This window comes from Callospermophilus lateralis, chromosome 13, assembly GCF_048772815.1.
Source record: "Callospermophilus lateralis isolate mCalLat2 chromosome 13, mCalLat2.hap1, whole genome shotgun sequence".
NCBI classification, from domain to species: Eukaryota; Metazoa; Chordata; class Mammalia; order Rodentia; family Sciuridae; genus Callospermophilus; species Callospermophilus lateralis.
Genome location: NC_135317.1, coordinates 37,640,432 through 37,657,862, shown reverse-complemented (window position 1 = coordinate 37,657,862; position 17,431 = coordinate 37,640,432). Strand labels below are relative to the sequence as shown.

Sequence of the window (17,431 nt, the reverse complement as noted above, 5' to 3'; positions counted from 1 at the left end):
ATGTGAGAACCATTGGCACAAAGCATCATATCTGACTCATTATTTGTTTTCTATCCTGTATCATAAAAATGTAGATATCTGCCTTAAGTTTCTCTTTTCCTAGGAAAGCTGAACATGATTCAATAAAAATATAAGAGAACATGTGGATATTTACTGTGAATCAATATAATGGTGCCAACACATTGCAATGTTTAGTGAAACTAGAATAATGATGTCTAGCTACACAAAAGAATCAGAAATTTAAAAATCGATTAGAGGTGAGGGTTGAGGGTAGGAAGGGGCTTGTCCTGAGAACAGCCCTCAGGGGATGAGACTGAATTAGGAGGGACTTGTTCTCCCAGACCTGACAGATTGTTCAACACTTTCTGGGGAATCAGGAAACTAATGTCAACTCATGAGAAGACTGAAAGTCAGCTGAGGCCATATCCCTCCCTCTTTATACAGTTGGCCCTTTGTATCTGTGATTCAATACCTGTGGATCAAATCAGATTCAGATCTTTGATATTCGTATATTTGGAAAAATAATTGCATTTGAACTGAACACATACAGATGTTTTCTCTTGTCATTATGCCTTAAGCAATACAGCATAACAACATTCACATAGCATTTGCATTGTGTTAGATATTATAAGTAATCTAGAGATGATTAAAATATACAGGAGGATGTGCATTGGTTATATGTCATTTTTATTTTGTTGTTTATTCAATTAATTTTAACTACTACATAAAAACATACAATATTGTACCTGTTAAGGGAGTACCATGCAATGTTTCAGTACATATTGTGTAATGTTTAAATCAGATTAGATGTCATTTTATACAGGGAACTGGAGCATCTGCAGATTTTGAATCCAAGCGAGGAAGGGATGTCCAGGGACCAATTCCCTTGCTGATCCTAGAGATGCCTGTACTATGGCCCTCTGTACCTGGCCTTGGGCTGCCAGTAGTATCAGAGCTGCTGTTTGTGCCTGTGTTCTTTGGGCAAAGAGGGAAGCTCTTTTCAGAATTGAATAGTGATTCACAAGCTTGTTCAAAATCTTCTTTTTCCTAGTTCTCATAAACATAAATGTAGAATATTCTGCCATGCATAATATAGTTTCAAAATTTTATGACTTAAGGAAAAGTTCACAGTGTTACAGTGAAAAAAGATAGCATATCAAATTGCATAAGCTATGAACTATCAAAATTGCTATCCCCCTCTTAAAAGTCAAGAATTAAAAAGACTGCGATAATACGAGAAAATAGGAATAAATCATTATCTTCAGATAGTGAGATAAAAGGCAGCTTAAGTTCCTTCTTTCTGGTATTCTGTATTTTTCAAAACCTCTACAACTATATTATCTAGATATGAAAATCTTTTAACATAAAGAAACATTGTTTTAAAAAATACATAAGACATCTTCTTTACTATGCTCTAACCACCAAAAACAATCTCTTGATATTTTAATTTTTTTCCTTCTACTTTTTTTAAATATGTGTGTTTTTATGAATAAGTAAAATGGATAGAGGAGCTAAGTTTACCTAGTTGGGTATAACCTGTGAAATGATTTTTTTTCTATTAGTTTTATCTCAAGCCTCACCTGTTACGTTTAATGGTCCTAAATTTTCTCAGTGGCATTATTATGAGCCCAATGTTCCCATGTTGGGGAGCTGTAGGGCAGTTCCATGAGGGCCGTAATATTTTAGGGATCCTGTCAGGGTCCCTTAGTTTAATGATATTATATCAACACAAGATGGCAGTAATAGCAGAAGAATGGGAGGCTGCTCCCTTGCTGGAATGAAGTCACTTCATACCAGGCACAACTCAGAGAAAGTTTTGGGTCCTTCTATAGTAACAGAACAGGGCAGGTGGTGGATTGGCTGGTATAAAGTAGAAGAGGTCAGAAAATGGACCAGGACAAAACCAGGTAGGCAAGGATATCTAGAAACCTCGACCAGGGGGCACCTTTTCTGTGAAGAACCTGGTTGTAAATATTTTACCTTGTGCCAGCTGCTAATGTCTGTTGGGACTGTTCAACTGTGTTGTGGTCATCGACAATCATAAACACCATGTAAACAAAGAAATGTGTCTGTGTTATTTATGGATGCAAATCTGAACTTCATATCATGATTACATTGTAAGCAATATTCTTTGGTTTCCCCCCCTCCCCCCGCCCTGCCATTTAAAAGCCTTTAGTTCATGGGCTAGAAAACCAAATAGGCAAGATTTAAAGCTCTGGCTGCTTTTTGCTGACCTCTGCCCTAGGGCATCAGCTAAGGCAAACAAAGACAGTCTTTGCCTTGTGTCTTGTTTATGTGGCCTGGAATACAGGCAGGAACATAAAGCATTAGGAACCCACGCTAGGATATTAAGGAGGAAAGATCCAGAGCTGATGTGACCCTGGCTTAGTTTGGATAAGAGGTGAAGTCCTAAGGAAGGACCTAGAAAATCACTGGTAAGAGTAAAGCTTGATCCTAGACCAAGGGTTAAATGAATCCATAACTTGAGTTTGTAGAGCTTCACTTTAGAATCTATAACAATCTTGTGAAAAGTGAATTACTCACAGGTCGAGTCAAACAGGTATGAATAGATGCAAACTCATGCGTGGATGGCATTTCTTTCATCCAGATATTAGATCACATTGAATTTGAAATATATATTAGTTTAGATACTTGATCAAATATCTGCATTAGTATTCTAAATGAAGTTCAGAAATTATTTAATTTAATTAGGCTAATGGAATAAAAAATAAAGTTTCTGCTTTTTAATGCAAAATGACTCATGAAACTATTTTAAGACTGAACAGTTTGGATTTGTGATGTGCAATGAATAATTATTGATAATGCTGATAAAAATAATCATTTTTTTTTGTAGACCCTTCTTTGCCTTATTCTCCAACACCAACCCCAAAGGGTGGCTTTATTAAATATGGTGAAAGCAGCTATGCACTCATGAAATTGAAGTTAACATGGTATGATGCCGAGAAATATTGCAAGAATTCCGATTCTCTCATTTCTAGTATTCTGGATCCCTACAGCAATGCATTTGCATGGATGCAGATGCATACGTTTAATGTACCTGTGTGGATTGCTCTGAACAGTAATTTGGTAAGATGTAACAACGTGTACAACCTGACATGATTGATAAAATTGTGGTTGTGGTTGGATGATTGTCTTTCTGTTCATTCTGTTGAACACTTATGTGAAAGAAACTATGGTGGGCAATGTGAATGGTACCAACATAAATAAGACCCAATCTTCTAAGGATCCCCTGCCTTTTAAGGATCCAGTAGGCTAGTGATACAGCCTACTGTATCAGAAATCAAACTCAGAATGATCTGACCGATATTCAGTCTCTTGTTGCTTTTTAAAGTTAAATTATATTCTACATCTGAATAGTTTGCCCTACTTGCTTATTTCTTTCCAGTGTCATGATTACAACTCCGTCATGGAGATTGAGAAATCAGGTCAGGGCATAGTTACTAGGCGATGGGGACACTTTTCATTTTGTTGTTGTTGTTGTTAAAAACTATTCTGGAATTGTTTTGGGTCCCATGGTTGTAGAGCTTTCATCCATGTTGTGAGAAGTATTTCACACACAGTCAATTTTCTATAATCTTTCATAGAAAAGGGAGATTGTCAGTGAATAGGGCAGAGTGAGGGAAGGGGCCAGGAACTGAGTGGTGATAAGTTACCAAAATATTGCTAAATGAGTCTTCTCGGATTCCTTGTGGTCCATCTGTCCTTCCATGTTGACCCAGCTAGTCAACCAGAAAACCTCTAAAATAGAGGAAATAGAGGTGTTAGTAGGTCATTAAGCGATAAGATAAGTGCTAAAGAGAGCACCTACGAAGTGTTATTGAAGGAGTTGGGCCAGGGGAGAGGACCAAGAGGGCTTCTTAGGGAAAGTCAACCTTTTTAAATGTAGCATAGGATGGTAGAACAGAAGGAATGTCAAGAAGAGGGAAAAGGAGAAGAGGGAGGTGAAACGGGAAAAGAGATTGCTGTCAGACGTTATTAGCTTCCAGGGACTTGATTCGGAGATGGACATTTATTATACAGTGACTGTTTCCTAAGCAGGGAAGTGAATGTTTAAAATCATCCATATGATTTTTATGATTAAACTTAGGTGAGACATTTTTACATCTCTGTTATCTGTGTTTTTAATAATTAATCTGCTTGATAAATTGTTCATTTTCTTCTCATAGACATGGCCCTAGTTCTCTTGAGTTTAAACTAGGCTTTTCTTTGCTTTTAAAATGATTAGTTCTCCAAAATGCTAATATTTATGACTAAAGCAATACTGTTATTTCCCTTATTTCTGTGGAATCAATGATTTTCAGGGATTATTTGATTAAACATGGGACATTACTAAAAAATTCTAATGAGATGACACATACTTTTAATTTTTTGTCATTGGATCTTTGACAATTGACTTGGTAAATTAAATAATGCAGTTAAAAGGGGGAAATGTTTGAAGTATTTTAAAAATTCAGTTATCTTTAGTTAATGTTACGTTTTAGCTATAAAATACCTTTGACTGTTAAAAAGACATAAATAATATTTTTGATGCTATCATTTGTGACCATAAATTTGTCTGGGTAATAAGAAATTGGGGATGGGGTTGTGGCTCAGCAGTAGAGCCTATTGTGTGTGAGGTGCTGGGTTCAATTCTCAGCCCTGCATATAAATAAATAAAATAAAGGTCCATTGACAACTAAAAAAATTTAAAAATGTGATAAGAAATTAGTGTGCAAGTGGAATAAAACAGCCAGCTTTTTAAAAAAATGGCATGATTCACATCATTAAAAGGACACCTAACTGGGAGTCAAGAGACCATGGTGCCTCTATTATTTACCCACTTAAATTACCTTACCTGTCATTTATCACTGGTGCCGTTTCTAAAGCAGAACAATGAAAAGATCAGAAGAGATTAGTGCTTCTCTCAGGGGTCCATGAATCAATGAAAATTACTTAAAGTTTATTATAATTTCAATAATGTAAGAAATATTTTGTTATAATGATCAAACTTACACCCTAAAGGCTTAAATAAAGAAAGTTTCATGGAAGAAGACAGATTTCTTTTTTAGTCAGTGTTTTTCAAAATAGCTTCAAAAGATGTATTCCTAGGAATCTCCAAGAAATAACCATTTTATAAGAAAGGATGCCTTTTCTGAATTTGAGTTGGTAGAAATGATTTATAATTTTTTCCCCCATATGTTCAAGACTCTTGGTCCAATAACAGCCTTGAATATATTTTTTCTTCATTTGATTCTTTTGGCATTTTCTAAATGAAGCAAGATGTCCATGTTCATAGTTGTTTTTATTCTTGCAGACCAATAATGAATATGTTTGGACTGATAAATGGAGGATGAGGTACACTAATTGGGCAGCTGATGAGCCAAAGATGAAATCAGCATGTGTTTACCTGGATGTTGATGGTTACTGGAAGACATCATACTGCAACGAAAGTTTTTACTTTCTCTGCAAAAGATCAGATGGTAATTGAATATACAAAAACAGTTGGAAAATTTGGAATTTTCTGAATAACCTCCTACACAGCACTAGCACTGTTGATGTTATTAAATGATAGTGTGTCATGCATAGCTAAAAATAAACTAAAACGTTTTTCTTCACCTAACAAAAGACTGACTTGGCTGTCAACCTATACATACAGGTCAAAATAATGGAAAGAGGAAAATTTTTTCATTTCTAGAGTTTAATCGTTCTTTTTAAATCCCTGAATGTCTGCTATTGAGGTTGTCCTCTGAATATATAATGACAGCCCCCCCCCCCAGTTATATCATTATATTATAATGCATGCAGATTCACTAGAACCAATGATATCATGGACACAGCCCTAGAATTCTAACTACAGCATAAATTATATTACAAGACCATTATGACAATTAAGAAGTTAGGGTTCCAGAAAAAAAAGAGTGACTTGAAAAAGGGAATTCCTTTATAAAAATTATTTTCTAAACTTTTAATATTACTATTGATATTTATAGATTTATACTCTTTAATTGTAAGTATTATTGATCCTCTGTCTCAATGCATTCTGTTAAAATGTATTTAAAATGATAAGTAAAAAATGAAAAATAGAAATGGTGGAGCCATATGATGAGCACTAGAAGTTTCTTTTTTATTATGTTAGATGATAATAATTTTCCTTAGTTGTGAAAATATTATTCTCTATACTGTAGAAACTTCAGGTTTTGCTTTAAATGTTTTTTTTTTTTTTATTAATAGAAATACCTGCCACTGAACCCCCACAACTACCTGGCAGATGTCCAGAGTCAGAGCACTCTGCATGGATTCCTTTCCATGGTCACTGTTACTATATTGAGTCTTCATTTACAAGAAACTGGGGTCAAGCTTCTCTGGAGTGTCTTCGAATGGGTAAGAGCCACATTTCCTAAAAGAAAGTTCCACAATTGTATAGAGTACAAGGACATTAATAGCATTATAAATTACAAATAAAAGGAATGTAAAATCAACTATTTATTTACTTAAAAAATTTTCTCTTAGTTGTTGATAGATCTTTATTTTATTTATTTATGCATGGTGCTGAGAATCAAACCCAGAGCCTCACACAGGCCAGGCAAGTGAACTACCGCTGAGCCACACTCCCAGCCCACCTATTTATTTTTTTTTAATGATTTTTTGGGTAACATAATGGTCCACATCATGTCCCTTAAATGTAATTTCTAATTTTGTAACTTTGAAATTTTAGGAAATGCAGATAAAAATCAATTATTTGTCAGAGTTCTAAATTGTTTGGATGCGCATCCTCAGTTTTCCAGAATATGCTCAAACTCTTATCAGTAATTGACTGTTAATAGACAAGTTTTTACATTTGGCTATAATATTAGTGAAAAAAAAAAGCAAAACAAAACTCAAATAGAAATGACATAGATGAATGATTTTCCTTCTGGGGAAAAGTCCAAGAAAAATAAAAGTTTTCAGGGTGCATTTAAAAGTCACTTAAATTCCCCTGAATATTTACTGATTTAACTTTGCTACACTTTTATTGCCCCAACTGGGGGTTCTTCATCCAACAGAGGTATGTAAGTGTTAGGGTTATATTCTCATTTCCTTTTGGTTCATTCAAAAGTCAACCTTAACCTTTAATTTTAAATTCTGAGTGAGATGAAGTCTGATTTCTCAAATTTTGAGGCTCTGAAATAAGGTCATATGTCTACAATTATCATCTTTTCCTGATTAAACTTTATCATTACAGAATGTCTTCATTGCTTCTAGTAATAATTTTTTTTTCTAAATGTCTAGGATTAGTATAGCTATTCCAGCTCTTTTTAAGTTATTGTTTGTATAGCCTATTCTTTTCTATGCAAACTATTTGTGTCTTTGTATCTCCTTTCATTATTTATTTGGATCTTTCTAATTAATTAGCATTAATTTACTACCAGTCTCCAATTTTTCCATTAGTGTTTACTCCATTTAAATTCAGTGTAGTTATTGATAAGGTTGGATTTGGTCTGCTATTTTGCCATTTTTTTTTTGTATGTCTTATGCATTTTGATTTCCCTATTTCTCTGTTACTGCCATTTTATGCTAAATAGATAATTTTTAATTTTTAATTTTAATTGTTTCTTTTATTATATAGATAATTTCTAATTTATTATGGATCAACTTAAATTTTTTCAACTTTACATTGTGATCATTAGGCTATAATTTCATTACATCAGGGAACATCTGTATATATTTTAGTTATTAGTGGTTGCCCAGGGAAGTGCAATTAACCTCTTTATTAGCAACAATCTAGATCAGATTCACATAAATTTCATTTAAGTTGTATATAAGATTTTCTCTTACAAGTCTCCAGTTCCTCTGCCCTCCTTGTGCTGTTATTATCATATAAAAACACCTTTATACTTTGTAGCAACAACACAGATTGACAATTATTGCTGTATGTAGCTATATTTAAATTAGATACAATACAAAGGAATTATAAACAAAATATACATTTGTACCATCTTTTACATTAACCTATGTACTTAATTTTTCCTAGTGCTCTTTATTTCTTCTTGTGGATTTGAATTTCACAAAGATTTATATTTCAGACCAAAGGATCCTTTTTTTAAAATAGCATTATAGTTATGCATAGCAGTTGGGTTCATTCTGACAAAGTCATACATGCAAGGAATTTGTTTTTAATCCCTATTGCTCTGCCTTTCCCTCCTCTCCTGTTTTCCCCTCGTCTCCTTCCTCTATTGATCTTCTTTTCAATCCTTTATTTATTTTTTATTGGTGCTTTCCACTTATACATAATGGTGAAATTCCCTTTGGTACATTTATATATGAACCTAACAATGTTAAATTCATCCTATATTTCCTATCCTTCTGCCTCCCTCATGTTTTCCACCTTCTACTCCACTGATCTTCCCTTAATCTTTATATCTAAATCCACCCCCACCTCTTTCTTTCCCTTATTTTGCTCTAACTTCCACATATGAGAGAAAACATTTGTCCCTTGATTTTCTGAGTCTGGTTTAGTTCACTTAGCGTGATGCTTTCCATTCAGAAGGATCCTCTTTAGTATCTCATAGTGAAAATTTCTATTTATTTATTTATTTATTTGTTTGTTTATTTATTTATTGGTACTGAGGGTTGAACCCAGGATTGCTTTACCACTGAGCTATAGTTCCAGTCATTTTTATTTTTTATATTGAGATAAGGTCTCACTAAGTTGCTGAAGGTCTTGCTAAGTTGCTGAAGACGGCCTTGAATTTGTGATCCTCCTGCATCAGCCTCTAGAGTCACTGGAATTACAGGCATATGCCACCATGCCTGGTTCTTCATTAAAACAAAACAAGACAAAGCAAGCCAGGAATGTTTTAATATTTCCTTGTTTTATTTTTCAGTACTATGGACTAAGAATTGAACCCAGGGCACTTACCACTGAGTTACATTGCCAGCCTCCTTTTTACGTTTTATTTTGGGACAGAATCTTATCAATTTGTTGAGACTGGCCTTGAACTTTTGATCCTTCTGCCTCAGCTTCCTAAGTCCTTGAGATTTTTGAAATATAGTTTTGCTGGATAGAAAATTTCTCATTTTCTCAATTAGCCTTTTGAATATTTCCTCTGACAGCTTTCTAGCCTCCATGGTTTCTGATGAGAAATCAGTGTTAAGATATCTGGTGGGCTAGGGACACGGTAGAGTACTTGCTTATCATGTGTGAGGCCCAGGGGTCAATCTTCTGTATAGAAAAGAAAAAAAAAAATCTCTGTATGTGTTGAATCATGTCCTTCTTGCTAGTTTCATGATGCTCAGTCTTTTGACAATTTGATTATGATGTGCATAGAAGTGGATTTCTTAGACATGGTACACACAGATGTTTCATAGTGCCTAGAACTAATTAAGCCTCCCAGGTTTTGCTGAGGGGATCTGTGTGTGCTGGGATGTGCTTTCAACACCCATCCAAGCTATTTAAAACTCTGCATTAGCCTTCACTTCCTGCTTTTTTAAAGCCTCAAGATTAGATGGAAGTGAAAACTTAAGACCTTTTCTTATCTTTCTCAGGCATGCACACAGCCCTGGGCACATGCACACCCAATGCGTGTCTGTGACCTTTTAGTTCCCTACAAATGTGTCAATACTTTTAAAGTTCCCTGTGGATATTTTATTCTCTAGCTCTTGCTTTTCATTTTTAGTTAGCTTATTGTTTGCCCCTACTCTTATCAATGTCTTAGGCAATTGCCACTGATAGTTGTTTTGTTTTTTTTTTTGTGTTTTTTTTTTTTTTTTAAACTCATTCCCAGGAAAAAAGTGACAACAAGTGATCTCTGAATAAGGTCAAATAAGGATACACTTTTCAAGTGGAGTTTTCTAGGAAATTATCAGACAGGATAAATAAGGGACATTCTTTGAGAATGCAGCTTGGAAAGGGCTCCAATCCCATCCTCATTCTTTTAGTGCTTGTAAGCTGCTGATTTTTACTGTGGTTGTAGGGTTGTTGGTGCTTAAGGTCACTACAGACCTTAATGGCAATGGTATTAGGACAAGTGAAAAACACCACAAAGCTTACTGTCATTACCAAGATCTAATCATTTTCTTACATAAAATGCAAGCCTCTGTCTAATTTTCAGCATTCTGAAAAAGTTGCTTTTGACAAAAGTTGATTTTGACAAATTTGTTGTCATTCTCAGTGTTTTTGTAAAGGAAATGATTTTTAGAAGTCCTTACCCTGCTCTGCTTTGGAGTTTTAAAATTAAAAAAAGTTTTATTTCATGTTTTAAACATTTTAAAATTTTTGTAATGAATGTATAGGAACTTTGTTTTCATTTTCAGGTAATTGTATTATCTGGTCAAAAAGATGAATGATCTTCATTCATCAAAGTATGTCACAAGTATTTTTAATGGATAATGTCAATAAAATATATTTAAGAATGAATTATAAAATAATGCAAAAAAATTAAAAAAATAAAATAAAAACCAAGGGAACAACTCAGGACCCAGTAGAATGGGGTGTAGGTATATAATTTATTCAGGGTGCCTTAGTTGTACCATAACCTAACACCCTGTTTGTGTGAGGATCTTAGCAAATTACTTATCCTCTGTACTTTATTTTCCTTATCTACAAAATGGGGTATTAATAGTACCTACTTAATGAGGCCTTGTGAAATTTAATGAGATAATGCTTCTAAAGTCCAAAACAAAATGTCTGTCATTAAGTGCTTGAAGTATACTAGTTATTATTATAAATCTATAGATTACTACTATAAAATCTAATGTTGATCATTCATCGTGAGTTATTAATTTCAGCTTGTCTGGTGTTCCACTTTGCTCTCTGTTCTTCCTTTGAACTGTCCTATGGGTGACATTCATGAATGAAACTGGAATAATACTCCTATAATACATTGCATCATTCTGAGCCTCAAAAAATGTTCTTTATTACCACATTACTCTAAATACCAATCTTTTGCCATCTGCAGACAGTCCTAACCTGTATCTCTGATCCTAAAGAAGTTCTGTGCTTCCCTCCTTCTTTGCCTTTCCTCTTATTATTTCTTCCTGGAATTATTTTCTGTCCCTTGTACGTAAAATGCTGCACTCCTATCTTATTAAATTCTATTTTTTTCCATCCTGCTTTTTAGTTGCTTCACCACCTGGAGTGGGTATTTGATGAGGCTGAAGCATATTGCACTGATTTTTTTTCTCCTATTACATTCTTTTGTACTCTGAATTTGTAACTGGTCCCTGACCCATAACTTTATTGACTTATTCTATGTCTTCCTCATGTTTGCAGGTACTAGTCCAATGTTTGTACACAAATGATGTCTTAAAAGCCACATTTTCCAGAATGGAAACTGAAGAAAACAAAATGCTCACTTTGAAATTCTTCCTCTTTAGTGGATGAAGAGTTTTTTTTATTGGGTTGATTTTTTATTGCCTCCATCAATACTGTTTATAAAATTATTTTCAGCTACTTAAAGTTTCATATATTTCCTTTTATCCCTTGCAGGTTCCACTCTGGTTTCCATTGAAAATGCTGCTGAATCCAGTTTTCTGTCATATCGGGTTGAACCTCTTAAAAGTAAAACCAATTTTTGGATAGGACTGTTCAGAAATGTTGAAGGTAACTTTTGCAGAACTCTTATTTACTTGCAAATAGTTCAGAATGTTGTATGTATAAAAACAAGCTTCAGTTTTGGAAAGTCTTGCCTTAAATAATGCTTAATTTGTGATGAGTCTGAAAATTCAAACTCTCATAATTATTTGAGATAAGAACCTAAAGTTTTTTATCATATTATACTATCTTCATAGTTGCTAATTAAAAAATGTATTCTCTATCTAAGTTTAAGAAGGTTTAAAGAACGTTTTTTTTCCAAAATAAAAAAGCTAGGAAGGATAGGCATAAATAGTTGTGCTAATTAGAAAAATGTTTTCAACTCAAGCTATATAATAAACATATTCTCTGTGCGTGGTTTACTTCATTATAATAATCATAGTTTGCCTGTTTAGTTGTGAACAGTTATTGATTCTAATATAAAATAATATGCTTAGAAATTCTGCATAGTAAACTGAACTTGTTTTGAGATGGGTTATTTTTAGCTTCTGTTTTTATTGGTTTTATCTGGTGATCAGGGATGTGGCTCTGGATAAACAACAATCCAGTTTCCTTTGTCAACTGGAATACTGGAGATCCCTCTGGTGAACGGAATGATTGTGTAGCTGTAGATGCATCTTCTGGATTTTGGAATAATATTCACTGTTCTTCCTACAAAGGATATATTTGTAAAAGACCAAAAAGTAAGTAAGAAGCTTATCACGGGGCAAATATGTTCATGGGCCAGTTTTTTTCATATAGTAAGATGGGATTATAACTGATTACAGATCCATTGCAAGCTTTCTCCCATTATCAGTGAAAAATCCATTCTGCTGTGGCGATCATTTGCTGCCCAGCTGTGAGTGAGTGAACAGTATTCTGGTGAAGGCGATCCCCCACTCACTGTCTTGACAGGGTCACAGTGAGAAAAAGTGTTGGCAAAGCTGCTCTCCCACTGTCTTGACAGGGTCACAGTGAGGATGAATGCTGGCAAAGCCACGCTGGTTGGTGGGCAACCGAAACCACGAGACCCTTTTTTATGTAATTGGGACTTCATATTTTCATGCTTATGTTTCTGACAGGAGGCATGAGTATGTTAAATGCCAAACAAATTAAATTTCAGATGGCTAGAACATAACAGGCAGTTCATGTCTTGGAGGCTGTTCTACTACCCCTCAGCATATCAAGGACAAAGTAGAAGGCTGTTCTTCTATCTCAGTACATTGTGGACAAACCTGATAATGGACATCAGTCATCCTTTGAAAGGTCATGAGAATTTTAGGCACCACATTGATTATATCAACTAGAACCCAAGCCCATATTTCCGGCCTCTTAGGAAACCTAATCAGTATGCTTATTTTACAAAGTTTACCACATGTAGTCTCATTTTTACATTTAGGAAAGTTAAAACATATAAAGATATATTCTTCTCTTTTTATAAACTCTTTCTTACTTTACATAGGGATATATGATGACCATAGTTAATATTGGTGGAAAGTGGATTGATGTTTAGAATTTACTTTCTATTGAGAAAGATTATAAAGATATGAGAACTAGTACACCTTGACTGAGAAACAAAGAAACTCTTTGAGAAAGCAGCTCAACCAGTTTTATGAGAATAAATTTAGGAATTAATTAAAATAGCTTTATAAGACACAGTTTTAGAATAATGTTAGAAATATTATTTTATTTAGATTCTTAAGTTTAGAAATTCTTAAGTTTTGAGTTGTATAGGTTTCTGATATGTTTTAAGAATGATTCATAAACTTTAGGATATTTTAAATATAAGATTTAAAGGGACTTTTTTAGATGGGAATTTTAGATTAGAAATAAAGTACAAATGTACTTTAGGTTAATGATTGGTTAGGAGACTTAGAGTCTGGTTACGTAGTTTGGCATTAGTTAATAAGAAAATAACGTATCTTGGGAAAAATAGTAAATCTTGGGAAAATCTGAAAAATGTAAATTAGTGACGTATTTTATTAATGATTCTGTACTTTTAATAATTATATAACTGAAGGACATATCCTGGAAAAATGTAAATTAATGTTACATTTTTTTGTACCCCCAATCATGGTTAAGGAAATGTCATGTTTTGGCAAAGTTTTAAATTATATAATCAATGACGTATTCTGAATCTATAATGATGAGAAAAATTGTAATAAAAGATGACCCAGAGAAAGCTGCATTAGCTCTCTCTCTGGAGATTGCTCGAGTGGAACGACTCCTGTCTCATCTTTTCGCCGACGCCACTCATCCTTCAGGACTCCCTGGACCCCGCTAGGGCAGGACCCCGGCAGTATTCTGTCTGCTAGCCGACAGAGTAATTTTGGTTTCTCAATATGTTTATAATGGGATATTCATGCCTATAGATTTGCAAAATTGCAAGTGATTTGGACAGCCCATTTAAAAAGCCTTACTGTACAGGGGGAAAGGGGTGAAGTAGTGACCAGTCCAAAACAGAAGAGTCCGGGATTCTCAAGAGAAAACAGAATTGATCATGGAGGAAGTCATCTAAGACCAGCTCAGTCTCCCTCTGAAATAGAGTGGAAAACTATGGAAGGAAAGGAATTGAAGAAATTAATAGTTAATTGTTCACCATGTGTCACTGTCTGGACTTCAATAATATTTTGATGCTATTCCACCTAGCATAATATCCTCTGAGAGAGAAAATGATTAGTTAGATAGAGGTTTAAGTACACGAATTAGATACACTAATTCTGTCTCCTTGGTAGGTTTTTCCTCTGGGAATGTTTGGTTTGCACCCTGGGGTCTAAGTTTGCCTTATTTTACTTTTCATTCAAATGCCTTGTGATGCCTTAGGCTTCAGTAGGCTGACTTAAAAATTCTTAGCTTAGGATATTTTATTTCTGGGTAGATTTGGTAGGTTTCTTAAAAGTATTAGTGCTCAAATACAAGTTGGAGGATCACATTTTCAGATCTTCTAATCTGTGTTCAGAATTACCATTTATCTATAGGATGCTGCTATAGCATAAATAGACAAAAGAATAGATGGAGATAGTTTTTTTTATGTCTGTATCTCTCTCTTTATCCTATCCTATCTATCCCATCCATCCATCCATCCCATGTCATACCATACCACCAAATAATGGAGGATTCCATGTATCACTGAGCCAAATAAAAATTGCTATCTACACGCAGTTACTATGGATTTTTATAAATATTCTTTATTTTTTTTTATAGTTGTTGATGCTGAACCTACTCAGACATTAATGACAACAAAAGGTAAGAAAACTATGATACAGTTTAGTTTAAAAGCCATAATAATTACTTCCTACTCTTCTTGCATTTTAAGTAAAATTGTTTTAATTAACTAACCTTTCTCATTATGTCATCAACCTACCTTGATTGATATTTTTGGGAGTCATGTTGGTATTTTTACACTAAGAAGTCATTGAAGACATCATTGACTCTATTACAAAGAATTTATGAGAACCACTGGAGGAAATTTGAAATTTCTCAATGCTTGTAGTTTTTTTGTGTGTGTGTGTGGTGATGGTGGTACTGGGGATCAAACCCAGTGCCTTGGATATGCTAGGCAAGTATTACATCCCCAGGCCTTTAATTTTTTTTTTTTAATTTTGAGACAGAATCTTGTTAAGTTGCCCAGACTGGGTGGGATTACAGATGTACACTACCACACCTGGCTAATCTTTTCTTTTTATAGAAAATTTCTTTTGTGTTTTTGTCTTTGACTTTTATAGACCACTTGAACCTAGGTAATTAATCCTATTTTACTCATTTTATTGACTGCTAAAAAAAGCTCAAGATGAAATTTATCGCCCTCCTCTAATGCCCTTATTATCCTCATGAGTGCTATTTGTGTACTAATTATATTCATGAATTTAAATCTCCACTATTCTTAGATTTTTCCTAAATTTTTAATTAATTTTAAATAACCATTATTATTGTATTATTTTATCTTCTTATAATGTGTTTGTCTTAAATTACTTGGAAATAAAATGTGTGTGTGTTTATGTGTATGTGTGTATAATTTTTAAAATATTGGTTAGTTAGCTCAGTGGTATGACATACAACATTCCTGCAACTGAATCATAGTCTTAACATTTTAAATTATCCTATATATCTTGCTGATTTTGTTTTTATGCTTTGCATTTCTGCTTGATAAATATCACTTGAAAGAATATTCATGTATTTTAGTTTTTCAACAAGGAAAGTTGTATTGTTTTTTTTTTTTTCAAAGAGAGAGAGAGAGAAAGAGAAGAGAGAGAGAATTTTAATATTTATTTTTTAGTTATCGGCGTACACAACATTTTTGTTTGTATGTGGTGCTGAGGATCGAACCCGGGCCGCACGCATGCCAGGCGAGCGCGCTACCGCTTGAGCCACATCCCCAGCCCAGGAAAGTTGTATTGTGTGCTATTGCATAACCCTGTCTCTCTCTCCACTTGTTTCCTAATGATTTTATTTATAGCTGACTCAAGGAAGATGGAACCTTCCAAACCGTCTTCCAACGTGGCAGGAGCTGTGGTCTTTGTGATCCTCCTGATTCTGGTGGGTGCTGGCATTGCTGCCTATTTCTTGCATAAGAAAAGACGTGTGCACCTACCTCAAGAGGGCACCTTTGAGAACACTCTGTATTTTAACAGTCAATCGAGCCCAGGAACCAGTGATATGAAAGATCTCATGAGCAACATTGAACAGAATGAACACGTGGTCATCTAATATTATAATGTGATTTTGTTATGTTTGAATTTTAAAAAATTTGTTACTAAAGTTTTAAATTCTTTAATTCATTGTGATTGTTCCTTTTTAAAATATGTACTGTATTATAATAAATAGTCCGTTCTTTTTCTTTGCCTAATTGAAGAAATAATTGCTCGTTTTCTAGCCTGGCAATATGTTTTCACCAAAGAGGGATAATAATGTTGATTACCACTGTTTGAAATATTTTAGGCGAATATACAGCACTATGATGCTTATGAATCATCAATGGGTAGCTACTTTCAACTCATGCAGATTACAAGAGCTCTAGAAATAACCAACTAAGCCTCTTGAAATATTTCAAGGAGCTCCCCAAAATATGCTCCCACTGAATTGTAATCCAACAACTAGAAGACCATTTCAAAAACAGTTCAAATAACCTCAGGTGGAATAAAAATTTAGTCAGTTTTCACTTTTACGAGTCTTGATTTCACTCCAATAATTTAGAAGTTATTTGTCCACATGCAGAAGAATAAAGTGGTCAAGAATCTTGTTTCCCCAGCCAAGATTTTACAAAAGTTGTTCTTTGTACTGTTATATGTATATCAGGAGGGCAAAGATGTGAAAAATGTAAATTTGCATAACTGGATGTACTTGGATTATGTGAAATAAACATTAAAGATAAGGTCTATTTTTAATAGATTTGCATTTTGGTGCTCTTGTTAAGTGTAAATTTGCTTTAAAATGCGATTTATTTACTTTAAATTTTACTATTAAAATAAATGATGTTATCAGCAGAAGAATTCTTTAAATTGAATTCTTTATCTGTTTGGAAAAGGTATGTTGCTAAAACACTGTGGAATATGAGGTTTTCACCATACTCACCAGCACATTTTTTCCCCCTCGATATTCCCTGTATCATTGATTCCACTCAGAATTCAACAAAGGTGCTGTTATTGAGAATTAAAATACTAAAGAATAATTTTCTCCCTTTAGAATTTTTTTTTTTTTTGCTCAAGAGTTTGGACATAAATATGTACATTGTGAAATATATCATAGATTTCACATCCACACGCGGTACTCTCCTGCCCACTCATCCTTTTACTTTCTCAAGGTTTCACTCATGGGCAGGAGTTCATTACCCAGGACCTCTGGACAGGACTCCTTAGATGGCATTAAGGAGGCAGTGGGGGG

The 17,431-nt window shown here is 34.1% G+C and overlaps 1 protein-coding gene across 1 annotated transcript in view; it reads left to right on the top strand.

The window, feature by feature from the left end:
• Mrc1 (mannose receptor C-type 1) overlaps nucleotides 1-16,937 on the top strand; it is an 87,386-nt gene extending 70,449 nt beyond the window's left edge. Inside the window, exons 24-30 of the mRNA XM_076831579.1 lie at nucleotides 2,855-3,087; nucleotides 5,315-5,480; nucleotides 6,232-6,381; nucleotides 11,468-11,581; nucleotides 12,091-12,255; nucleotides 14,756-14,797; nucleotides 16,008-16,937. Of these exons, the coding sequence (XP_076687694.1) occupies nucleotides 2,855-3,087; nucleotides 5,315-5,480; nucleotides 6,232-6,381; nucleotides 11,468-11,581; nucleotides 12,091-12,255; nucleotides 14,756-14,797; nucleotides 16,008-16,258 (1,121 nt within the window). The 3' untranslated portion in view covers nucleotides 16,259-16,937. The remainder of the gene's footprint in view (nucleotides 1-2,854; nucleotides 3,088-5,314; nucleotides 5,481-6,231; nucleotides 6,382-11,467; nucleotides 11,582-12,090; nucleotides 12,256-14,755; nucleotides 14,798-16,007) is intronic.
• The last annotated feature ends 494 nt before the right edge of the window (nucleotides 16,938-17,431 follow it).